General features: G+C 42.2%; 1 protein-coding gene across 2 annotated transcripts in view; it reads right to left on the bottom strand.

Annotated features, from left to right (window-relative positions):
• fto (FTO alpha-ketoglutarate dependent dioxygenase) overlaps nt 1-26322 on the bottom strand; it is a 326740-nt gene that overhangs the window by 226457 nt on the left and 73961 nt on the right. For both annotated transcript variants that reach the window (XM_062961914.1, XM_062961915.1), the window contains exons 4-7: nt 24261-24404; nt 20094-20173; nt 16420-16563; nt 121-240 (exon numbers count right to left, since the gene is read on the bottom strand). In XM_062961914.1, the coding sequence (XP_062817984.1) occupies nt 121-240; nt 16420-16563; nt 20094-20173; nt 24261-24404 (488 nt within the window). The remainder of the gene's footprint in view (nt 1-120; nt 241-16419; nt 16564-20093; nt 20174-24260; nt 24405-26322) is intronic.

Below are 26322 nucleotides of genomic sequence, written 5' to 3'. Positions count from 1 at the left end.
GAACCATTGTTCTGATTGTTAGATTTCACTAACAAACTCTATCAACTCAGCAAAATGACCAATGGGAAGTTGCAGTCAGTGTTGAGACACCATATGGTCAGAAGATGCCAAGACACTTACCTTTAACTCCATCTTTCTCCATTTTTCTTCTAGAGCTGCCATCGGCTCATCCCACCAGTTGGTGCACTTTCGATAACGTTTACCCTGGAACCAAAATTGCCGTAGCCATTCGAACTCAACCTGCAAAAACAAAAAAAATATCTTCGTTAAATGGCTGGTGAATCCAACCCTGTATATACATTCTGACAAATGGTGCAAAATTTATTCTGTGAAATCAATATGGTGATATAGCAACATTTGCGAGAGATGAATTCAAATATTTTCTAGCTACTAGTTACTCTCAAGAAAAGTCTCACCTCTCAAACTCCATTCGTATTTTTGAATTTATTTCTCTTCTTTACAAAAAAAAATAGATCCCAGGTTCATTCAACAGCAAGTTCAATGTAAGAACATGGAGGGAATGCATAATTAAACAGCAGAATGGATGATTTAAGATTAGCCATATTAATATCATTTTATAATAAGATTTATATCCCATTTCTTAGTTGCATGATCCTGAAAAGCCACTTGGAACAGATTGTAATTATATACCCGTATGCACACCTTCAAGACTCCCGTAGAGGTATGACAACACTATGAATTTCAGAGATGGCTTGTCATTGCCTGCCAATGAAATATAGCCTACTTTTCCTGGTATTTCTTGGTAGTTCCCTATCCAACTATTAATTAGGCCTGATACTGTTTAGTTGCCAAGAATATGTGGAATTCTGCATACATAGAACCAGAAGTAGAACTTGGGCCACCTTGGTCTCCATGGTCCTATCCATTGCTCAAAAGGCTACAATACATTTATCTAGATATTTGTAGGTCCTCTGGTGTGACTATGGTCATTTTCTGACAGAAGTTGACTATAGAGTAGATGTGGAGGACCTAGAAATTCTTCTCAGGTGAACTTCTAGTTCTCTTACCTACTCAGTTGTATGGAGAACCAATAGACAAACTCATATTCAGCATCACATTTTGCCACTACTGTTGTTGGGAAGGAACAGCAAAGTTTAAGACAGTTCACTTCTTAAATCAGCAAGCTCAGTTCTATTTCTTTGACATAACTTCTTCCCAATCCTTTTTCTTCCTATTCTCTCTCTCTCTCTCTCTCTCTCTCTCTCTATTTATATATATATATATATATATATATATATATATATATATATATATATGCAATGATTTGCAGTTCTGGTCAATTTGAACGGTGTATTTATCTTTGTTTTGGTCACTGTGCTTCTCCTATACATGGGCTCAAATCTCTTCTTAGTCTTCACCTGCAACTACAAAGGCATTTCTTCTGTTTACCCTTATATAAACTGTGATGGACAAAACAAAGAGAAACTTGTGGGTAGACCAAGCTTGACCAAAAAGAAAAAAACAAAGCTTAAATTCTCACCTGACAGTATTCTTTCTTTGCCTTCTCTCCCTACCGCTTCCTCCTCCCCCAGGCAAAACAGAACAGATACAACAGTCTGAAAGTGATTTTAGTTGACAGTGGCTAAATGGTTGTTTGATGTGTGTAACTGCTTTCAATAGAAGCTCTTTAAACAAAAAGAGCTACAGATACCAAAAAACCCACATCAAAATAAAATAAAAACGACAACCATGTTGATAAAACAGATTGGCAGGATTAGTGGACACCATCTAACAGAGCTAGAACTTTGATGCTTTGAAAGAAAGGTTATACAAACAGTTTTAACTTCTCTTGGTACACAGGCTTAATAATATATGTCCTTTCCTAGTGGGGTTCATCTAAAGTTTATTAATTGTCAACTATTAGCCTTACAGGAGAGCCAGTGTGGTAGAGTGGTTTGCGTTTTGGACCAATGCTCTGGAGACCAGGGTTGGAATCAGAGTCCACTTGCTGATCTTGCGCAAGTCACATTCTCTAAGCTTCACAAAAAGGAAATAGGAAACTCCTCTTAACAAATCATGCCAAGCAAAGACTGTGACAAAATTGATAATAGAATTGCACTAGAGGACCTAGAGATTCCAAAAAATGTGTTCTCTCTAGGAAACTCTAGGTCCTCCAGTATGGCCCTAGAGGACATTGACCATTGAATGCACTGGAGAACCTAGAGATTTCCAGAGATAACATTTACATCAAATCTGTGCATAATCAGATCTAGAAAAGTCAATCCTGCAAATTCAGAGGATGCATGTAGTTGTACTTCTCCATTTTCAATTGTGGATTTGATTGTTCATGGATTTCTGTATTTGCTGACACTTTTGCTGCTGCCCGGTTTAGGAAGAACGATCTCACTGGCCAAAACACATTTTGCTGCCTCAAATGTTAGACCTGTTTCTGGGTATATTTGATTTGCTGATTCCAAAAACAACATCTGTTTTCCCTTATCAGTTCTAGGTTCTGAGATACAGAACATATGCCCTCTATCAGTCTTCATCTGTTTGCTCATAGAAAATCATGATAACCATATCTAAGAAACTGGGACTGATGCAGTCTATCCAATGCAATTTTCTGAATCAGTGTCCCAAAGATACCCAGGAACAGGTCTAAAAATGAAGACACCAAGAAAAAAAAAGGATTGGGCTGTGTTTTCAGCCAGAAAACTGCAGTGTCTTGCCAAATTACAAATCCCAGGATTTCATGGGATACAATTATAAGCATTAAAATGGAATCGTAGTATGATGTATGTGTAACACATATGGACTGGAAGTGCAAGGCTTACAACCAGGACCATGGAGGCTTCACTTGAGGGAAAGCTTTCTCTTCTCACCTAGATTGGTAGATCTATAACAATAATCACAAGAGCAACATTAACATGAGTAGATGGGCAAACAGTACCATAGGGAGAGGAACGTAACTTCGGAACAGTACCTTGCTGATGCCAAATTTGGAACATTCATTTATTATTTCCTCATTCTAAACAAAAGGTATGTTTTTTTCTCTGTTCCTTAAAAAGGTGTACGTGTATCTGTTTGTTTATCAGTGTTGTTCCTCCCACACAAAAGGACATATGCACACACAGAGGAATATCATTTTTTTACCAAAGCACAAGACTTACAAGCCTTCCTCAGCCTGATGAACCAGATCAAGACACAGCAGTCAGCTGAATGGCACTACCCCAGAGTGCATTGTAAAAGCAAGCGAATGCTGCACACTTTTTTTTTGTCTTGATCTTCTTCTGTTTGCAGCACTGATTTACCCTGGCATCACAGCAACCCCTTTCCCCTCACCCTTTAAACTATTATTAAAGGCACACTTTGGAGAGGAGCAGTCAATAAGGCACGGGAGGGGGGAAAGGCCAACGGCCGCGCCGACTGACATTTGGCAAGCCAAGGGTGGCGGTAGTCCTCCGTCAATTATTGAAAGGCACTGGGCTGCTTAAATGCCACCTAGGCAGGGGATCTGTATTCCGTCTCTTCAATGCCAGCTGGGCCATCAACAAAGTACTTTTCAGTACACGTTGAAAACTCAGGTAGCCATGGTTGATTCAAACTCTCCTAGTAGTAGAAACTTCACAGTATTCTCCCTTCCCAAAAACCACCATGGTGTTTAGCAAGAGCTGGGAGGATTCATCCACATCCAGAGAATGGCAAATTACCACTATAGCAAATGCCATCAATCCTTGGTTTGAGCCCAGCTCTCCCAAAACACTGTTTCTGAAAATTGGCCATTGATAGCTGACCCTGTTGCTGGAGAATGTCAATCAATAGCTGGTCACTTCCATGTCACTGGGGTAGAAAATCTGTTCCAGTTTAACTCTGAACTGTAAAGGGCTTATGCAAAGATTAGGATAGCGCAGGCATAACATTATATATAACATTTATATATTATATATTAAATGCAATATTACGAATAATATTACCATATAATGATATAGTAAAAAGGTAAAGGTTTCCCCTGACGTTAAGTCCAATTATGTCTGACTCTGGGGGGTTGGTGCTCATCTCCATTTCTAAGCCGAAGAGCCGGCGTTGTCTGTAGACACCTCCAAGGTCATGTGGCCGGCATGACTGCATGGAGCGCCATTACCTCCCGCCGGAGTGATACCTATTGATCTACTCACATTTGCATGTTTTCGAACTGCTAGGTTGGCAGAAGCTGGAGCTAACAGCGGGCGCTCAAGCCGCTCCTGGGATTTGAACCTGGGACCTTTCGGTCTGCAAGTTCAGCAGCTCAGCGCTTTAACACACTTTGCCACCGGGGCTCCTAATCATATAGTACAATATAGTAATTTAATGCTTATATTGTGCTATGATAATAATATATTGTATGTTCATTTGATTTGTAAGCTGCTCTGAGTCCCCTTCGGGGTGAGAAGAGCAGGATATAAATGTAGTAAATAAATAAATGGGAAAAAATTGCCTTGGGGCTGCATTGTGGGCCTGACCAAGAGGGCTGGGGGGGGGGGGCTGGGCATGCACTGGGTGGGATGGGCCCTGGAGGGAGACAGCCTCTGAGAGGGTGGAGCCACGAGAGCGTGACACAGGACCCTGGTCATCCTCAGGTTGTGCTCCTGGCATTAGGAAGAAAACGAGACATGTGGCAACTGCCCCAATCCTCCTCCCCGGATTTTTGGGCTGTCCTCTCGGCATTATGTGGGAAGGAGGGTGAGACAGGCAATGGCTGAAAGTGCTCTGGAGGGCTCTCAGCCACTCTGTGCCTTTCTTAGGCTGTCATCTCGGCATAAGCATGAGACCACTCACCCCATCCTTATACTGGGAGGAGGGCGAGACATGCAGTGGCTGAGAGCAGTCCAGAGGGCTCTCGGCTGCTGTATGCCTACCTTCCATGTCCTTTCTGCATAAGGATGTGATGGGCCATGTCCTTATGCTGAACGGACAGGGGAAATTAGGAGGGCCTGAGGTAAGAGCCCAGAGGGCCACATCCGCCCCCTGAGCCTTAGTTTGCCCATGCCTATGATAGTTTCTATCCTATGTTCCAGTCAACAAGTGACCCAGGAACCAGTCGACTGGAGTGCAAAAGCCCTTGAGGAGTTAATTCATTTCAGGCCAGTCACATTAAAGCCAACAGGATGAAGGGAGAAGCAATAGAGTGGTTGTCAGCCAGTCCAGAAGTCATTCAGCAAGTCAGTAGTCCAGATAAACAAAGCCAGTAAAATAGAGTTGTAAATCATAGTCAGTCCAAGGTCAGAAAAACACGGAATAGCTAGTTGCCAAGAAGCAGGGTTTAAAGCAACAAAGCTGCCAAGTGGTGGTTAGGAAATTTATGGGCAACTGTTTCAAGACGTTGGGGTTGTTATTGCAGAGAAGGAAAGACCTGTACACTACTTTGAGCTAACTGGAAGTACATGCACATAATGATTTTAAAAATCAAAATTATTGGTAAGTGCTAGCTATCCTGCTACCCATCTCATTCAGAAAGCATTTTGTTGCTATGTGCCTTCAAGCTGTTTCCGATTTCTTGTGAGCCCAAGGTGAGTGTATCATGTGGTTTTCTTGGCAAAATTTGTGGAGGGAGAATTGCAGGACTTGCTGAAGGCCATGGAAGAGCATGGATTCAAACTCCGGTCTCCAGATTTGTAGTCCAATGCCCAAACTACTGCACCACACTTATTCACAGAAAGAAGACCCTCATTCAATATTGCTTCTTCCATAGGATTGATACAAAGAGGTCAGCAGCACCAGTTGACTGTCGTTTGGACTATGTGCTCTGCTTTGAGTTCATCAGCACACTACTCCCAACAACTTCAGCTGAAGACAGTGGCATTCCCTTCAAATGGATTGGGACGAAGTGGGATGCCAAAAAGAAGCAATTGATGACACATGCCAAAATATTTCCTCAAAGACAGAACTTGGGCCTTGAGTTTAATGGAAGACAGAAAGAATATGATTGTAACTGCAACAATCAATAACAAACATGTTGCTCAAGTTTGCTCCTGTGCCAAAAAGATTTTTGTATTCTCCTTGACCTACCCATCTAGCTTGGCAGATGTATTTTCTTTTCCCCATTTCAAGATATTCACCCATGAGTGCTTTTTCTCCAACCGTCTAGGAGCACCATTCTAGACACATTCCAGCAGCTGAATAAATCTGCTTCAAGTATTTGGCCACATCAACCACTCAGCCTTCATTCAGCAGTGCCAGATCACATATTTCAAGGTGAATTACCAGTGACCACACAATCCCCCAATTGCTTGAAGGGGTAAACTTAATTCATTCTGTAACCACAGTGTGGGATATTGCTTCTTCTTTTCCTTGGTTGTTGCACAGAATGCACTAACTCAACCAAGCCACCCAGCGGTTACAAGAATAACCTTATTCCACGCTTTGATGACAATACATAATGTCGACCAAATATTTCAAGCAGTATTTTTCATTCTTAGAACAGGAGTATGAGACAGGTCTGCTCATCTATGATTTTTGATTATGTTCTCCATGAAACAGTCCACCCATATATGCTCTTTCCCCTCTACAGTTCCATCAAGTTCAAATCAAGAGTATATTATTGTGCTCAAGTCAAAGGGTATCAAGTAGCAGGATCCAAGTACAGCCAAATGTAATTTGCAGATGGACTGGCCAATCCTTCAGGCTGTCAAGAAAAAGGTGGGGGGGGGAGGTAAAAACAAGGACTGCCATGCTAGACATAAAGATGCATGCACAGAAGGATAGCAATTTCTATTACAGTAGAGTCTCAATTATCCAACATAAACGGGCCGGCAGAATGTTGGATAAGCGAATATGTTGGATAATAAGGAGGCATTAAGGAAAAGCCTATTAAACATCAAATTAGGTTATGATTTTACAAATGAAGTACCAAAACATCATGTTAGACAACAAATTTGGCAGAAAAAGTAGTTCTATACGCAGTAATGCTATGTAGTAATTACTGTATTTATGAATTTAGCACCAAAATATCACAATATATTGAAAACATTGATTCCAAAAATGCGTTGAATAATCCAGAACGTTGGATAAGCGAGTGTTGGATAAGTGAGACTCTACTGTATATGGATCCACTTTCTGCTGGGAAGAGAGTACACAGAGTTCCCTAGTTCATAGACACCCATACAAAGAGAGAGAGAGAGAAAGAGAGAGAGAGAGAGAGAGAGAGAGAGAGAGAGAGAGAGAGAGATAACTACTTCACTCTTCAGCTAACTGCGATAGCCCGAATCTGGCAAACCTATTATTCAATATTTATTTGTATGAAGAGGAAGAACACTCACTTCATGTTATTGCTATCTCAGAGACGAAACTTATGATCGTTGGCAGCTCGAGAGTCAGCAGGACACTGAATCTACTTTGAAAGATATATCCAAGGTGCTGAGCTTATTTTGTGAATTGGGTTCAGCACCTTGGAAAGCACCTTTAAAGGTCATCCAGAGCAGATTGACCAATGTCACTAACATGGAAGCAACTGACTGTCACTAGATCAAGGCTGAGAGAAGAATTTGTTCTTCCACTTTTCAGGGCAAACAAAGTTACACAACACTAATTGTTGCTCACTGGAGGGAAGGATATTAGAGGCAAAGTTGAAGTATTTTGGCCACATCATGAGAAGACAGGAAAGCTTGGAGAAGATCATGATGCTAGGGAAAATGCAAGGAAAAAGGAAGAGAGTCCGACCAAGGGCGAGATGGATGGACGGTATCCTTGAAGTGACTGGCTCGACCTTGAAGGAACTGGGGGCAGTGACGGCCGACAGGGAGCTCTGGCGTGGACTGGTCCATGACGTCACGGAGAGTCGAAAACGACTGAACGAGTGAGACGACGACAAATTGTTGCCCTTCTTGGGATTCATTCTCCAGCCAGGTTCTCTCTCACCAGTCAGGACACCAATTCCATACTACCCGAGTAGGCACAGAGGCAACAACTTGTGTTCAGTGTATATTCTATGGGTTGACCGCCTCTACTCTCAGACTCCATAGCTTTCCAGCTGTTGGTTTAAGTATCTTCCTACTCAGCTGGTCCTAAAGCTTCAATACCAAGGACTTTGGGACTGTGATGAAAAGTACGAAACACATTTCATCATCATCATCACCTGGCCAAATCTCTGAGCAAAAGCAGAACAAAATGCAGTTGAAGATCCAAACCAAGGCAGGATGCCTGACTTGATGATTAGGGGAGGAAGGAATAAAGCGGAATAGTTAAACACGAGAAATTTCCTTAGGTACTAAGTTGGCCCATTGAGTCCTAGACCAGTGTGGTCCAACCTTTAGTTACCCGAGAGCCAATCAAACTTTAGTATAGGAATGTGAAGGCCAGAGACATTCTAGAAAGAAAACTTTTCTTAAAAACTTAAAGCAGGGGTCCTCAAACTTTTTAAGTGGAGGGCCGGTTCATGGTCCCTTAGGCTGTTGAGAGGCCAAATCATCATTTGAAAAAAAAAAATACAAATTCCTATGCACACTGCACATGTCTTATTTGTAGTGCAAAAAAACCCCCATTTGTTTATTTGTTTGTTTGTTTGTTTACTACATTTATACCCCACCCGCTCTCACCCCGAAGGGGACTCAGAGCGGCTTACAAGTTGTATGTACATACAATATATTATATTATTGGCATAGCACAATATTAGCATTATATATTACTGTATTGTACTATACCGTAATATTATTAGTAATATTACATTTAATATATAATATGCAATTAATATTATTATATTGTATTATGATTGGTATTATATTGTATTACATTATAATATTATTATCAATATGATATGTATACAGGTACACAAAATATTATATTACTAGCTTTGCCCGGCCACGCGTTGCTGTGGCTTATGCTTTCAGAGTGTTGCTCTTTATTTACTGTCCTGATCTTAGAGATTATATTGTTCTGTATTATTATTAATCGCTTTGAATGCGATTTCCTGCTTCTTGGCAGAATGGGGTTGGACTGGATGGCCCATGAGGTCTCTTCCAACTCTACTATTCTATGATTCTATATCACAGTAATTATTACATATTATATTTATAATCTTATATTATCTGCTTAGAACTGGATTATATGAGGCCCCTTCTTCACAGCTGTATAAAATGCACACTGAAGTGGATTATATGGCAGTGTGGAGTCCAGATAATCCAGTGCAAAGCAGATAATATAAGATTATAAATGGGTTATATAGCTGTTTGGAAGGGCCTTGAGTCTACACTGCCATATAATCCAGTGCAAATTAGATAATCTGTGGAACAGGCCGAGGCCTAAGTCTGCCTGTCTCCTGGCCTGAGTTGGTTGCTAGGAGACCAAGTGGGCAGAGATTAGTCCTCTAACTGGCAGCAATTGGATAAAAACAATTATTGTTCTCCCTCTAATTAGGATTTTATTTTTATTTTATTTTTGTTGTATCAACCTAGAGGCGTGGATGATGGGTTGTCTTGTCAAATTTCAAGGTTGGGGGGCCTGTAGTTTTGTTGCTTTGTTGGTCGCCGTGATGCCATCACTCATTTATATATATAGATTACCACAGCACAATATTAGTAAATGAAAGAACAATATAACATTTAAAAATAAAAGCAATTTTAACCAACATACGGTAAACCTATCAGGATTTCAATGGGAAGTGTGGGCCTGCTTCTGCCCAATGAGATAGTCAAGTTAAGTAGGATTGTTGTTGTTGTGTGCCTTCAAGTCATTTCAAACTTTGTGGAGCCTAAGTCTAAAACTGAGGGCGGGGGCCAGGTAAATGACCTTGGAGAGCTGCATCCAGCCCCCAGGCCTTAGTTTGGGGACCCCTGACTTAAAGCAGTAAGAAGGGTAGACATTTTTTTTTCCAAATGTTAAATTAAAATATTTTTCTAGTAAGAAGGGCAAGGGCCATACTGTCCTAGATTATCAACTCTGAGTTGCAGAAGGACAGGTTGCTTACCTGTAACCGTGTTTCTTCGAGTGTACTCTGTGAATTCACACTAATGGAGAACGCTGCGCCTGCGCAGGCTCCAACGGATACTCTTCCAAGCTAAAGTTTGAAATTTGGCGGTAACCCCGCCCCTCTTCCCGGAGGGTATAAAGGGCACCCTCCGCGCCCGCTCTCCAGTTCCTACGCCGCAAAGGCAGCGAGAAAGGGAGAGGTTTGCATGTGGGGAAGGAAGGGCGGGATTGTGTGAATTCACAGAGTACACTCGAAGAAACACGGTTACAGGTAAGCAACCTGTCCTTTTTCTTCGTGTACTCTGTGAATGCACACTAATGGAGACTAGCAAGCTGAGGTGTAGGTAGGTGGGATAGCAAACCCGATAACCAGTCTAGTGTCCAAACAACACATTTATTGAGCACAAGGTGCAAAAACAAGCAAGTGCAACGGTCAAAGAAACGATGCAATAGCATATAGTGCAAAAAAACCGATTCTTGTTATTAGGATCCAGAACACAATCACAACATTGTATGTGAGCAATAGTCTGTAAGAAAATACAGAGGTAGGCATAAGCTCATTCCCTGAAAACAGAGGTAGAAGTATTCATGAAATACATTTCAGTGCAGTGGGTAAGTATAGTACACAAGCACTACGTTAATGAACCCCTGAGCACATCGATTACAAACGGGGTGGATGACAACGGTCAGCTTGTAAGAAGGATAAATCCGAAAAACTGGTTTTGAGTAAGGCAACCACATTAGGTAAGGCAGGAGGAAAGGACAGACCTGGCAAAAGCCGAGTCCTTGAGGTTCTTTGAGTCCATTCTGTAGTGTGAAACAAAGGTGGATGGAGTGGACCAGATAGCCGCTCGACAGATGGAGTCGAGAGGGACGCCCCTCAGGAAGGCCGTAGAGGTGGAAAGGCCCCTCGTCGATCTAGGGCGGATCGAAGAAGGGGGTTGGCGTTTGGCCAGCTGATAAGCGAGCTCGATAGTCTGAGCAATCCAGTGTGAGAGTCTTTGAGAAGAAAGTGGTTCGCCCAGTTTATGGGTAGCGTAAGCCACAAACAGTCTAGGTGACTTACTTATGTCCTTAGTCCTGTCCTTGTAGAAAAGGAGGGCTCTCCTGACATCGAGGAGATGGAGTTTCCGTTCCAGAGAAGAAGAAGGATTAGGGAAGAAAGCAGGAAGTATTATGTCCTGGTTCAGGTGAAAAGCAGAGACCACCTTAGGTAGGAAGGTGATGTCCGGGCGAAGGACAGCCCTGTCGTGGTGGAAACGGAGATAGGGTTCGTCCACCCGGAGAGCAGCCAGTTCCGAAGGCCTGCGCGCAGAGGTGATAGCGATAAGGAAGGCAGTCTTCCAAGAGAGAAGGTGAAGGTCTGCAGAGGCCATAGATTCAAAGGGAGCTGAAGCTAGTTGAGAAAGGACGAGTTCGAGGCTCCATCCGGGAGTCGGAGGTTGAACTAGAGGGTGCAAGTTGTTGTAACCTCGAAGAAAGGTCTTAATGAGGTTGTTAGAAAAGAGAGAGGGTTGTCCCTGACGTTGGAAATGCCAGGAGAGAGCAGCGAGATAGGATTTTATCGAGGCCAGAGAAAGTTGACGATCCGCAAGGGAAAGTAGGAAGTCCATGACCAGCGGGATCGAAGTAGAGGCGGGATCGACGTGTCGGTCCCGAAGGAAGGTTTGGAATTTTGCCAGCTTGTAAGCATAGGCCTTCGATGTGGCCAGTTTGTGAGCGGCACGAAGGATCGCCTGCAGGTCTGGGTGGAGAGAATTTAAGGAAGTATCCTCCAGGCAGTTAAGTGTAGGGACGGGACGTCGGGGTGGAGGACCTGTCCCTTCTGCGAAGATAGTAGATGAGGGAGAGTTGGGAGAGTGTGGGGAGGATCCGCACACATCCGGAGTAGCGTAGGATACCACAGCTGGCGTGGCCATGCAGGGGCGATCAGGATGGCCGATGTCGGTGTTAGATAGAGTCTCTCTATTACCCTCGAGATGAGAGGGAAGGGAGGAAAAAGATAGACGGGTTCGAGAGTCCAGTCGAGGAGAAACGCGTCTCCGAGACAGCCCGGAGTCGATTTTGGAGGTAGTCTCGCTCCGAAGCGAGGAAGTTGAGCGTTCGAGGGGGAGGCAAAAAGGTCCAGAGCTGGCCAGCCCCAATCGTCGAAGACGGATTTCAGGATCTCGGGATCGAGACGCCACTCGTGGGGGGAGGTTGTTATTCTGCTTAGAGAGTCTGCTAGTGTGTTTTGAGCCCCCGGAAGGTGAACTGCCGACAGAGTTATGTGTCTCGCTATGCACCATAGCCAAATGTCCATCGAGAGAGCCATGAGTTTTCTCGAGCCCGTACCCCCTTGTTTGTTGATGTAGTACATAGCTACTACGTTGTCCGTTTGGATCAGAACAGACTTGTGGGGAAGAAAGCGAGCAAACGCCCGGAGGGCTTTGAAGATTGATAACAGTTCTAGAAAGTTTATGTGGTGAGACCTTTCTTGGGTGGACCACAGGTCCCTGACGGTGAGGTTCGACATGTGGGCTCCCCACGCAAAATTGGAGGCGTCGGTCGTGATGGTGACTGACGGGAGGGAGGGATGGAAGGGAAGTCCCACACAAACGTTCGCTGGGTCCTGCCACCAACGAAGGGAGAGGCGAACGTGGTTCGGTACCGTGAGAAACATTGAGCTCAGATGCCGATGGGGTTTGAAAGAGTCTATAAACCATCTTTGGAGAGGTCTGAGACGTAATCTGGCGAAAGGGGTAACCATGACCGTGGAGGCCGTGTGACCCAGAAGAACTTGGACCGCGTGGGCTCGGATCCTGCGGTTGCGGAGGAGGAGAGAAAGGTGCTGTTGAAGGGCTAGGAACCTGTCCTTCGGTAGGGAGGCGGTTTCCGTGATGGAGTTGAAGAGAGCTCCGATGAAGCGGATCTCTGTGGTTGGGAGGAGTTGAGACTTTGAGACATTCAACTGAAGGCCCAGCCGTTGGAGGAGAGAAAGAGTCTGAGAGACGTGGTTTTGAAGGGATGAGGGGTCGGACGCAACAATCATCCAATCGTCCAGATAAGGAAAGACCATAATGCCCTGTTTCCTGAGGTGCGCTGCCACCACGGCGACCACCTTTGTAAAGACCCTTGGGGCCGTGACGAGGCCGAAAGGGAGAACTGTGAACTGGTAAGAGTGTCCCAGGAGCTTGAAGGAAAGGAAGCGTCTGTGGGATTGACGCACCGAGACGTGGAAATACGCGTCGCGTAAGTCTATAGAGGCGAAGTAGTCTCCGTGTCGGAGCATCGGGAGGATGGAGGCCACTGAAACCAGACCGAGAGAGACAACGGAGGCGGAGAGTATCGCTCGGGGCGTTCGATATCGGGGTCATCCTCCTCGGGCCCTTGAGGGGACCGGGGAGGAGACACAAGCACAGAGTCCTGATGAGGTATTACCTCAGGAGCAGCGAGAGCCGGCTGTGGAGGAACGCCCTTGGACGCGGAGGCCTGGGCGGCGCGGGCTAAGCGCGTCATCTGTCTACCCCTCTCAGGTGTTTGAGCCGGGGGAAAGAGTTCTTGTCGAGCTGGAAGACGAGATGGTGCCGGCTGGGGAGCCTTAATAACCGTCCTGACCGACCGGTCAGGGGAGGCTTGAGCGTCCGCATCCGAGGACTGACCATGAGGAGAGGAAGAGGAGCGGAGGCGTTGTGCTGGTTGGATAGGAGAGGATCTCCTAGAGGAAGGTCCAGAGGAGGGGACGTCCTTCTTCGAAGACGCTGAGGAGGACGACCTCTGGATCATTCGTTTCTTTGCTGGGGGTTGCTTCAACGCGACCCTCAGCGATTTTCCCGGCGTCAGGGGAATCGGGCACACAGCTGCCGAGTCAGATTGAGCCCATCTGGATTCCTCCTGAGCCCTCTTGAAGGCAATCTTCATGGCGGAAGAAGATGGCGGCGAAGCCAGGCGGGATCGAGTGGAAATGGCTGAAGCCACCGAACTCGAAGTTGATGAAGGGCCCATCTTGCCCGACCAGGTGGATACCGTAGCGGTGGTCACCGTGCAGGGCGGTTTGGTCGGTCGCGGTCTCGAAGTTTTCGAGGTTTTAGATGATACCGACGGAGCAGGCCTGGATGCCATCGAGGCCGAGGTGGAAGTGGAAGCCTCAGGAGCAAGAGTTTTTTCGTAAAGAGCTGCGCGGAGTCTCGCAGCTCTATTTCTTCGGGCCTGAGCTGTAAATGCCAGGCAAAAACGGCAGGTACCGACGACGTAACTTTCGCCAAGGCAGAAAAGGCACTTAGCGTGGCCGTCGGAATCTGGAATCTTAGCGGCACACTGAGTGCACCGTTTAAAACGCGTGGTTGACATAAGAACGAAGAGTCCGAAGTGAGCTTTGCGGCGGAAAAAAAGGAACTGGAGAGCGGGCGCGGAGGGCGCCCTTTATACCCTCCGGGAAGAGGGGCGGGGTTACCGCCAAATTTCAAACTTTAGCTTGGAAGAGTATTTGTTGGAGCCTGCGCAGGCGCAGCGTTCTCCATTAGTGTGCATTCACAGAGTACACGAAGAAAAAGCTCTCGGTTTGCAGGTAGGGTTTTTTTTCTAGCCGTGCTGGAAGATTCTTGATTAATGTTGCATTGTCTGTGCTCTCAAGTGGTTTCCAACTTATAGTGACCCTAAGCTGAACATATCATGAGGATTTGTGGGCAAGATTTTCTCAAAGTAACCTTTGCTGTTGCCTTATTCTGAAAATGAGAATGTGGCTTACTGTTGGTCAAATGGGGATTCCAACTTTGGTTTCCAAGAGTCCAAAGTCAACACTCCACCATGCAGGGCCTCTCCCTAAACGTGGCCCCTAAGTCAGGGATTCCCTGGTGGAATACTACCCAAGTATTTAACCAACCCATCCCTACTTAGCTTTCCACATAAGGCCAGACTGGTTGTGTTTGAGATGGTATTCAGAGGTTGGACCTATATAAATGTACAGCAAGATTGGAGAAGAAAACAAAGACTCATTTTGTTTCAAAGTATGTCTATATGTATGAGAGAAAAAGCGAGAAAGAGAGAGAGATTACTTTTACATTATTTCCTTTGTTCTTAGCTGCACAATTTCCCATACCCTTGGAAATCTTGTTAAAGCACTGCAATATCTCTAGGATTCAGGATGTAAAACTGAGATTTTCTTCAAACATATGCCTTGCAGATTAACAACATACCAGTCGTATTAGGCCATGAACCTACCAAACGTTACCCTATAATTAGTGTACAAAAGGCATGCGGTCTTTTTCTTTTCTTCTTTCCTTTTTCTTTTTTTAAAAGGAAGAATCAAAGATCTGTATTAACACTGCAGATGTCTAGGCTTCCCGTTTACACCCATCCCTGAAAAAGGAAACGTGTCTCTGCAGCAACATAAACCACAGAGAAGTGGGCCACATGTGTGGCAAAGATGAGATTTATCATGGGGAGGGGCACCTCATATCGAATAGAATTAACCCCCATACTGACCAAAAACCCATCCTATGGAATGGATAGAGAGGGTGACTGAAAGTCCATAAACTGACAACCTGCTATCTATGCAGAGAAGAGATCCAATTGTTTTGATTCAGAGGCACAAATGGAAGTCCATAAAAATAATGCACAAAGACTTGGAATGAACTTCTTTGGGATGTTGGGATGAACTTCTTACTGCCTCTATAAATACTATGAAGGAATCTGAGACCTTTAGCATGCTTTCATGTTTTTATCCTATTCATGTTTATTTTTGGTGTGTTTTTACTATGTTTTATTGATCTGTTTTAATTCCAATGTGTTTTATTACAATGACTGTAACTATTTGGGCTTGGCCCCATGTAAGCTGCCCCGAGTCCCTTCGGGGAGATGGAGGTGGGGTTTAAAAATAAAGTTGTTGTTGTTGTTGTTGTTGTTGTTATTATTATTATTATTAATGTAGCATATTATTAATATTATTATTGACATAAAGACATAGTATGACACAGCAAAGGAGATCTATATGCTGGATTTCGTATCACAAAATCACAAGTCGAACACTTCCCAAGTGTTTAGGACTGTATGATGCAATTACTATAATTGTAATTATAATAATTATATTGTTGTTGTTGTTGTTGTTGTTATTATTATTTGAGTTGAAGCTGTCCTATATTTTAGCTGGAGCCTCTGGTGGTGCAATGGGTTAAACAGCTGAGCTGCTGAACTTGCTGACTGAAAGGTTCGCGGTTCTAATTTGGGGAGCGGTGTGAGCTCCCACTGTTAGCCCCAGCTTCTGCCAAACTAGCAGTTTGAAAACATGCAAATGTGAGTAGATCAATAGGTACCATTCCGGTGGGAAGGTAATGGTGCTCCATGCAGTCATGCCAGTGGCCACATGACCTTGGAGGTGTCTACGGACAACGCCGGCTCTTCAGTTTAGAAATGGAGATTAGCATCAAGCCCCAGAGTCGGACACAAATAGACAATGTCAGGGGAAAACCTTTACCTTTAACTATGTTTTAGCTACAACCTTTGCCAACTGAATGAAGCACCAAAAATGCAAGCTCCTCTTACCTCATTATGTGTTTCTCCTGTTCTCTTTATATCGCTGATATCCAGTGATTTCAAGGATGGGCATCTCAACTCAGCATCAGTATGCACGTTCTCAAGTACTGCATCACATCGTCCCATAATATACGTCAGAGTCCCTTGTGAGCACTGCAACAATTTTTGGAGACAGAAAGAAGAGTTAACTTGAAACAAAACTGAACGGCCATAGGAAACCAACCCAAGGCACTTTGAGAATTAATATGGTTATATGATACTGAGCCCCCAGTGGTTTGAATCTGGGGAGTGGAGTGAGCTACCGCTGTCAGCTTCACCTTCTGCCAACCTAGCAGTTTGAAAACATGTGAGTAGATCAATAGGTACCGCTCCGGCGGGAAGGTAACGGCGCTCCATGCAGTCATGCCGGCCACATGACCTTGGAGGTGTCTACGGACAACGCCAGCTCTTCAGCTTAGAAATGGAGATGAGCACCAATCCCAAGAGTTGGGCATGACTAGACTTAATGTCAGGGAAAAGTCTTTACCTTTACTATACTGAGTTCCACTGATTTTGTATACTGTATAAGACACATAAATAGATATATCTATGTATGGAGATAGATAGATAGATAGATAGATAGATAGATAGATAGATAGCATATATTAGATATGGATGGATGAATATTCCTCCATAAAGCAACTCTTATCCTCACACTGGACTGACCACTGTTCTTGAAGGCTATATCAACAGACCAATGATGCATCTACAATGCAAAATTAATGCAGTTTGACATCACTTTAACTGCCATGGAATCAACCCCAATATACATCTTTGGACTGTGCTTTACATTTATTTATTTGTTCAATTCATACCCTGCCTTTCTACCACCAAGAGACTCAATGTGGCTTAGAAAGCATTTTTAATTGAAGAGTTAAAATTTGGAAACGTTTGTCTATTGAAGTCTAATTAGTTTCAATGTGAAGACTGTGGATTAAAATGTCTTGTTCATCTTTATTCATTACTGCATGTTAGAATATTTTGCCTAATGTAGTGGGGTTAAGATACATCACTCAGGGGTGGAAGATATAGAAAAATGCTCCAAACAAAAAAAATGTGTCACAGGCTGTAATTACTGGACAGTAAATCCTCCCCTTACACAAAACTTCCTTCCGTATCAGAAGAACACACACAACATAAAATCAGACTTTTCTTTCAAGAAGCACAAGGAAGTGCCTGTATCAAAATCCTTTTCAGTTTAAATATTTATAAGGGCAGCGAAATCTCCAGGAATAACCTTGAGAAAGGACCCCTTGGTGTTCTAATTCTTTGTATTTAACATTTCCATACTATATTATGTGAGGTCACAAAGGTTTATAAAAACAAAGGAAGAGCTTCTAAAAAGGAAGAACTTTTCTTTTCCTTTCCTTTTTTCTTGTCTGCATAAGTACATGTGCATTTTAATATCGGGATAACACACTGGCAAAAGGTCAGAGAGTTCCATCTTTGCTGCAAAGTACAAATAACATGCCTTTTAAGAGACATTTAGAACACTCTTAAGCTAATATAAGTGTGATAATATTCTAATTATACTATTAAACTAACATAAAGTGCATTGGATGCATTGCAATAGCAAATTCCCAGATTAACTTAGTGTTTACACCTTATTTTATTTTTGTGATTATTTTAATATTTAATGTTTATTTTACTTAAGCAATATTTGTCTGTCCTGTTCTAATGTAGCACAAATCCTATGTAAAATCATACTACGTATTTTTGACGTTAATATTGAAATCTGAAATACAGTAGAGTCTCACTTATCCAAGATAAATGGGCCGGCAGAACATTGGATAAGCGAAAATGTTGGATAATAAGGAGGGATTAAGAAAAAAGCCTATTAAACATAAATTACATTATGATATTACAAATTAAGCACCAAAACATCATGTTTTACAACAAATTGACAGAAAAAGCAGTTCAATACACAGTAATGTTATGTAGTAATTACTGTATTTATGAATTTAGCACCAAAACATTGAAACATTTACTACTAAAACATTGACTAGTAAAAGGCAGACTGTGTTGGATAATACAGAACATTGGATAAGTGAAGCTTGGATAAGTGTATAACGGCACTCCATACAGTCATGCCGGCCACATGACCTTGGAGATGTCTATGGACAACACCGGCTCTTCGGCTTAGAAATGGAGATGAGCACCAACCCCCAGAGTCAGTCATGACTGGACTTAATGTCAGGAAAAACCTTTACCTTTTTTACTGTATATACAGAATATATACATCCATCCAGTACAACTCCGCATCACAGAAGACACATTCCTGGACTTTGTGTGGATATGTGAAGCCATGGATAATGGTGAACCCTATTGAAATGAAGAACTTCCCATCCAAGAATATTGAGCTGGAGGGCCTACAAAGTGCCTAGAGAAGCCAGATTTTGTCAGAATTTGATAAATGAATCTTCACGTACTGTGGATATGGGGGTCGTACTGGAGGGAAGGATATTAGAGGCAAAGATGAAGTATTTTGGCAACATAATGAGAAGACAGGAAAGCTTAGAGAAGAGAATAATGCTGGGGAAAATGGAAGGAAAAAGGAAAAGAGGTTGACCAAGGGCAAGATGGATGGATAGTATCCTTGAAGTGACTAACTTGATCTTGAAGGAGCTCGGGGTGACGTGGGTTGGTCCATGAGGTCACGAAGAGTCGGAAGTGACTGAACAAATAAACAACAACTGTATGAAACTTTTTTTTGCATGGAATCTAGGGTAAAATTTAAGGTATCCCATGCAAGTATATGAGAGCCACAAGCATGGACAGTAGAAGCACGATTGCAGCCATACAATGCAAAAAGTGTTTCAGTCTAACATTTCATTGACAATTATTCAGGATTAACAACAGGAGATATATATATATATATATGTGTGTGTGTGTGTGTGTGTGTGTGTGTGTGTGTGCCTGGCCACACGTTGCTGTGGTGTTGTCTGGTGGTGTTGGTGAGAAATTGTTGAGGTAGTGTTGGTATTGAATGTCTGTTGTATGGTTGTCTTTATGTTTAGTATGCATTTGGTTGTTTGTGTACTGTGAAAGTGGTGAGGGTAGAGGGGGGTCTATGTCTCTGTGTAGTATTGTATAGTATTTATATGTTGTCCATGTGTTGTGAATGCTTGGATTGTGTCCTGCTGCATAGTAGAAAGGGTTGGGCTGGATGGCCCTTAGGGGTCTCTCCAAACTCTTGTGCCTGTCCCCTGGGCTGAGTAGGTTGCTAGGAGACCAAGTGGGTGGAACTTAGCCTTGTAACTTGCAGCAATTGGATAGAAACAATTATTCCTCTCCCTCTAATTAGGACTTTATTTTTCTTTTCTTTTTGTTGTATCAACCTAGAGCCGTGGATGATGGGTTTTGTTGTTAAATTTCGAGGTTGGGGGGCCTGTAGTTTTGTTGTTTTGTCCGCTGCCGTGATGCCATCACTCTTTTATATATATAGATATAGATATGCAATGCACTGCACATTTAATGAAATGTTCCATTTTTCCTTTAAAAGAAAGACAACTGTTATGTAGGTTGGTTGGGTTGGACTACCCTTGAAAGTAGAGAAGAAAAGTAGGGGGAGAAAAGAGAAGAGAAGGGTGATGGTGATGACAATCACAATAACTGCAATGGCAACCCAATCCTCTCACACTCACCTCTGCCACCCTATGGGTAGAGCTGAATCTGGGCTGTTGGCCAGCCAGGACACAGTGCTGGTGGGTCATATTCAAATCATCTGGGAATGCACATTGGAGAATTATGGTCAATCACCGAGAAGGGTAAAACACGACAAAAACTGGAGATGAAGTTTCTCAATCAGGACATCTAAGTTCAATCTTTGTTTGTCTGTTTGCATTTATCCCAACTTTTCCCTGCTATAAGGACTCTAGGAAATTGACACACGTGTGCAATAAACTTCATTGGGTTTCCCTGTTCTATTCATCATCTTACCCTAGGTCATCTCTGGAAACACAATGAAGGCACATCACGCAACCACAGAAATGCATGAGATAGACATTGACCTGTGACATTGTACATGTTCTCCATGCCAGATGTTTGTGCCTACAACTCTCATAATCCATGAACATTGATCAAGCTAGAAGTGGCCGATGAGCTCTGTGAGCAAAAGCACCTGGAAGGCCAAAGCTTTCAGAATTGTCTTATGCTATAAGCTAGATAGTAATGCATCTCTAAGTAGCAGATGCTGCAAAAGAAGAATCATTTCATGGTCTTTCTCTAAATCAGGCTTGAGGAACCTCTTGTGCTCCAGATGTCTTGGCATACAATTTACAGATGTTTTGGTCAGTACAGACAACTGTATGAGGCTGTGGAAGATTCTTTATGGCAAAAATAACATTATTTTTATTTAAATCTCTTCCTGCTAGCAATCAAATTTTAGCAGAGGTCTGTCAACCTTTCAAGATGTCTAAAATTTAAACAAGACTACAAGTACACATATAAGGCAAAATTGAGTGCCTTATATCTGCTCTGATTCTCTCCGGGGAGATAAAGCAGAATATAAATAAAGTGTATTATTATTATTATTATTATTATTATTATTATTATTATTATTATTAGACTATAATGGGACCACCTCCAAAATCCACAGAGCATTGGTACCTTTATTGGGCCAACGAAACACACACACAAAAGATCATTTCAGCTTTGAAGGTTTCCCACTATAATGGGGAAGGGAATGTGGGACTCTATAGAGGACTCCATAGAGACACATTGGTATATTTGGCCCAAACACTTGAGGTTCTCCAGGCATTCAACAAAACATCTGGCTGGCCACTGTTGGAAACAGAAAGCAGGGATTGGGCAAACTTTCCTCTCACTTGGCAGATGTAAAGCAAAAATATGAGCCACCACAGAGTGCGAATACGCCTAATAAGGCATCATTCTGTAAGAACCAGAAGAACGCACAAAGCAGAAAGAGAAAGGAGGAGGAGAGAAGCCCCTTATGATTAATTAGCAGACAATTGAACAAGATGTAGCAGATTTACCAAACTTCACATGATCAAAGTTTGGCAACAACAAATAATTTTCAGAGGCTCGGGGTCTTAGCAAATAAAGATACAGCAAGTACAGAGATCAAATGAAGGGGTCAAATTTCAGAGGGAAATGAACTGGAAGGAAATAGGAATGAACCAGACTTTACATATGGAAGTTTTTTTTTTTTTCATTTAATGTTACAGTTCCCTCAACCATAGCCCATCCATACAAAATGTGTGCTCCCAATTTCTGGTTAATAAAAAAAGTCCCGATGCTCCTTGAACTATAATTTGTTCAATCCCTTGCCCAGGCCGACCTCCCTTCCCTGCCTATAAAAAAAGGGGCTGCTGAAGTCATCTCCAAACCCAGTGTAAACCCCCTAACCTTTCAAGCAACTTTTGATGTATAGGAAACAGCTGTGGTGAACTTCAGACTTCTCTCTTTGAACAGCCCCAGAGTGTGTTTTGCTTCATTGTGTTCTGAAGTCACGGTCGGCAAAAATTAGTGACAATTGTAAATCTGTTGGCAAAACCTGGTCATGGCTACTTCTCAAAGAGTGGGAGGATGGAGGGTCTATGGGAGGAGAGAGGGGAGGATTTCAATTTAGTACTAAGACCATGACAACCTGACTTAACCAAGTTGCGAGAGTACAACAGACGGGATCAACTGAGACATGTCCACGTGCTGCAGATATATTGCATCCTCCTCCTCTGTCATTTTTGAAACAGAAATTCCATAGAATAGTATAGCATGGTGGGTGGGACTCCTGGGAAAGGCATCCAAATCAGTCTGATAATCTTGGTCACTGTCATGCCAAGAACCAGGAGAAGTTAAGTATCAGAAGGAGGTACTCAATGGTCAAAGGACAGTGTCTTCCTTTTCTAATAAGGTTCCTAGCATCTCAGAGCTAGTCCCTTCTTCTCCAGTCCACAGAAAATGGACGAACCTCAGTGTGAGAGGATGGCCTTGAAATGTGTGTGTATATATAAACACAAACACAGACACAGACACAGACAGAGAGAGAGAGAGAGGGGGGGGGATTCAGTTTCCCTTATTCAAAATGCTTGAGACCAGAAGTTTTTCAGATTTTAGATTTTTCCACTTTTTGGATTTGTTTACACATAATGAATGAGAGACGAGGGGAAGGGGGCTAGTCACACATCCAGCATCCAATGAGTTTTTCCTCAAACTTTCCTGATGGTGGAGAAAGAAGAGGGGAAAGATGATAGGACTCTTCTCACACAAAACTCCTGTAAAAAACAGATGTCTCAAATGCTCTCAAGTGATAACATACTTTTTGTCCTTTTAGCAAAGTAACCAGGACTGGTGGGATAAAATCCCCCCTTGAAATCACTGGAACAGCAAAAAGGGACACAGAAGCATCCCGCGTGTCTCATTTTTATAGGGGTGTTGTGTAAGTAGAGTCCTCCCCAATTTCTCATTCTTCTATTTCCTTCATCAGAGCTCCCTAAGGTAAACTCAGCACTGGACGTGAGACTAGTCCCCTTTCCCCAAAAGCAGAAATTTGCAGCTGGAAACTAAAACTTTTCAAGTCTTTCAGATGTTGGATTTCAAGATAAGGGAGACAAAACCTGTATTTTTCTCATGTGTATCGGCAAGGCATTTTTAGTTTGAATTATGTATTTTAAAAGACTGAGGCTTATTCTGAGTCTTACTGTATTCTGCTTAATGATAGTACCAGGTGCCTCCTTTTGCAATATCACACTTGTAGTATCACCAAAGTCTACCTCTATGATATTACAAATATCTATGTCTCAGGTTTTGGAACAGAAATCTCAGCACATAGGACAAACCAGACCTGGCAACCCAATATTGCAGTGGTAGCTATTCCATTGCTTTTGGTGAAAAACTGGAAATCATAATGTTGAAGCTAAGTTGCCTATTCATAAAAGTATATTTTCATAAATCGAGCTAAAGTGTTTCTCTTTCACGGAAGCTGTAAAGATCAGGTTTCAAACATGAAGAAAAAGCTTCTTTGCAAATACAAGGAAAGGAACCAGATCTCTTCCAATTAACCCTTTGGAAAAACAAATCGAGAGAAGTGATTATCCATTCTCACCATAAACTGAACAATTGCAGGTGTGCTTTGATATTCACCTGGAAAAAAACATATGAAGGAAAGAGCTTAAAAGTGGGTGTTTGAACTAACCGTTACAATTTCATTTTTAACACCTTTTCACATCCACCCTTTCCTTCTGCAATAAAGGGTTTTACTATATTCTCTACACTTGAGCTCAAAAATTTTGGAACTCTTTGAGGGGCAGAAAAGCAAAAAAATACTAAAAGCACACCCAAAACATTTTCAATAATAAACTTAATTTCACACGATCTTGAGATGTGTCTCTTCGTATATAGGTATAATTGGAATTTTTCTGATCTGTTGTCAAAATGCCATCTACCTCTTCTAAAACCAATTGCTTGGAAAACTTTGCTTATTACTGAATCCAGGTTTCCAGATATTCATTTCTAAGCTACGTAGTACCTATTCCTTGTCAATAATAATAATAATAATAATAGTAGTAGTAGTAGTAGTAGTATTTATTTATATCACGCCACCATCTACCAAAAGGGACTCAGGGTGGCTTACAAGGCATGTGCTAGTATACAGAATACAGTAAAATATTCACAGTATATAGCACTTTTGACTACAACTGTGCACCACAGTCACAACTACCCTCCATTAATTTTGGATTATATTTGCTTGCAGCCCCTTAAGGCAGGTTGTAATAACCTTCAGGATACAGTATGAGTGAGGAGGGTTGAATGGAATGGAAACAATGAATCACGTTTCCCAATTTGAATATTACCGAGCATAAAGTAGCAGTCTCCCTGGTGAAGCGGTATTGCCAATCCTGGAGTCTTTATATCCCAAGCAACTTTCAAGGCAACATGCCAGATGGCTGGGTCTCTGCCATTTGAAGCTTCTGTCTCAAGCTTATCAACCGTGGATTCTGGCAAGGAAAAAAAGAGATAAATATATTCTAGCTTTGCATATGTCCTAGTATCAGGGTGGGCACAATCAAGAATATTACTGACGGTCATAATTTAGGAGGTCTAAATTCTGGTTTTGTTCCAGGAAACATTCCCTGTGGCCATGTTCTGTGGTTATTCCCTGTGATTATGTTCTTTAGATAAACTAAAAGTCATAAATACATTCAGATCAGATTCTGTAAGTATATATTAGAACCACACTGATAAAGCTAAGCCAGTTGGTGCCTGTGAAATACTCTTCTGAAGGAATATAAGAAACTACCTTATGGTCCTAAAGGGCTGAGCAGGGTTGGAGACAAAGTTTCTTCCAATATGGAGCTACAAGAGATTGGACCTGGGAACCTTCTCCATGCCAAGCATGTCATTTACTACAAGCTATACACATTTTAAAAAATCACATTGGAGTAACATATATACTCGAGTATAAGCCAACCCGAATATAAGCCGAGGCATCTAATTTTACCACAAAAAAACTGGGAAAACATTGACTCCAGTATAAGCTGAGGGTGGTACATTTAAGAAATAAAAATAAATACCAATGAAATTATATGAATTGAGGTATCAGTAGGTTAAATGTTTTTGAATATTTACGTAAAGCTCAAATTTAAGATAAGACTGTCCAACTCTGATCAAATCATTATTCTCATCTTCTTCAATGTCAATGTGCGTATGTATCCTTTTAATAATAATAGAGTAAAATAATACATGTAATAATAATAATAATAATAATTACATGTAATAATAAATAGAGTAAAATAATAAATGCAATAATAATAAGATCAGAGTGAAATAATAAATGTAATAATAATAATAATAATAATAATAATAGAGTAAAATAAATTTAATAGTAGCAACAATAATAGAGAAAAATAATAAATGTAATAATACCAATAATAATACAGAAAAATAATAAATGTACCATATATTCTCGAGTATAAGCTGACCCAAATATAAGCCAACCAGGACCCTCACCCGAGTATGAGCCAAGGGGGGCTTTTTTAGTCTTAAAAAAGGGCTGAAAAACTAAGCTTATACTCGAGTTTATACAGTAAGTGAAATTCTACTGCAAGCAACACTTCCTCTTGTTTCCAAAATAGCACAGTGGGGGGGGGGGGATCCAAGATTATGGCAAATTATGATTGATAAGTGGCAAATAGAGGGAGAAAACGTGGAGGCAGTGACAGACTTTATATTTCTAGGCACGAAGATTACTGCAGATGCAGACTGCAGCCAGGAAATCGGAAGACGTTTACTTCTTAGGAGGAGAACAATGACCAATTTCGATAAAATAGTAAAGAATAGAGACATCACACTGGCAATAAAGTTCTGCATAGTGAAAGCAATGACATTCCCTAAGGTAATCTATGGATGCGAGAGCTGGACCATAAGGAAGGCTGAGCGAAAGAAGATAGATGCATCTGAACTGTGGTGTTGGAGGAAAATCCTGAGAGCGCCTTGGATCACAAGAAGATCCAACCAGTCCATCTTCCAGGAAATAATGCCCGGCTGCTCACTGGAGGGAAGGATATTAGAGGCAAAGATGAAGTACTTTGGCCACATCATGAGAAGACAGGAAAACTTAGAGAAGAGAATGATGCTGGGGAAGATGGAAGGAAAAAGGAAGAGGGGCTGACCAAGGGCAAGATGGATGGATGGTATCCTTGAAGTGACTGGCTTAACCTTGAAGGAGCTGGGGGTGGCCATGGCTGACAGGGAGCTCTGCCGTGGGCTGGTCCATGAGGTCACGAAGAGTTGGAAGTGACTGAACAAATAAACAACAACAACACCGTGGGAGCAATCAGTTTAAATTTTGAGATACCTTTAGGGCATGTTCAATGAGAATGATGGGGACAGCACTACATGGAAAACATTTGAATT

This window comes from Anolis carolinensis, unplaced genomic scaffold, assembly GCF_035594765.1.
Source record: "Anolis carolinensis isolate JA03-04 unplaced genomic scaffold, rAnoCar3.1.pri scaffold_9, whole genome shotgun sequence".
Lineage (NCBI taxonomy): Eukaryota > Metazoa > Chordata > Lepidosauria > Squamata > Dactyloidae > Anolis > Anolis carolinensis.
This window is presented reverse-complemented; position numbering and strand designations above follow the sequence as displayed.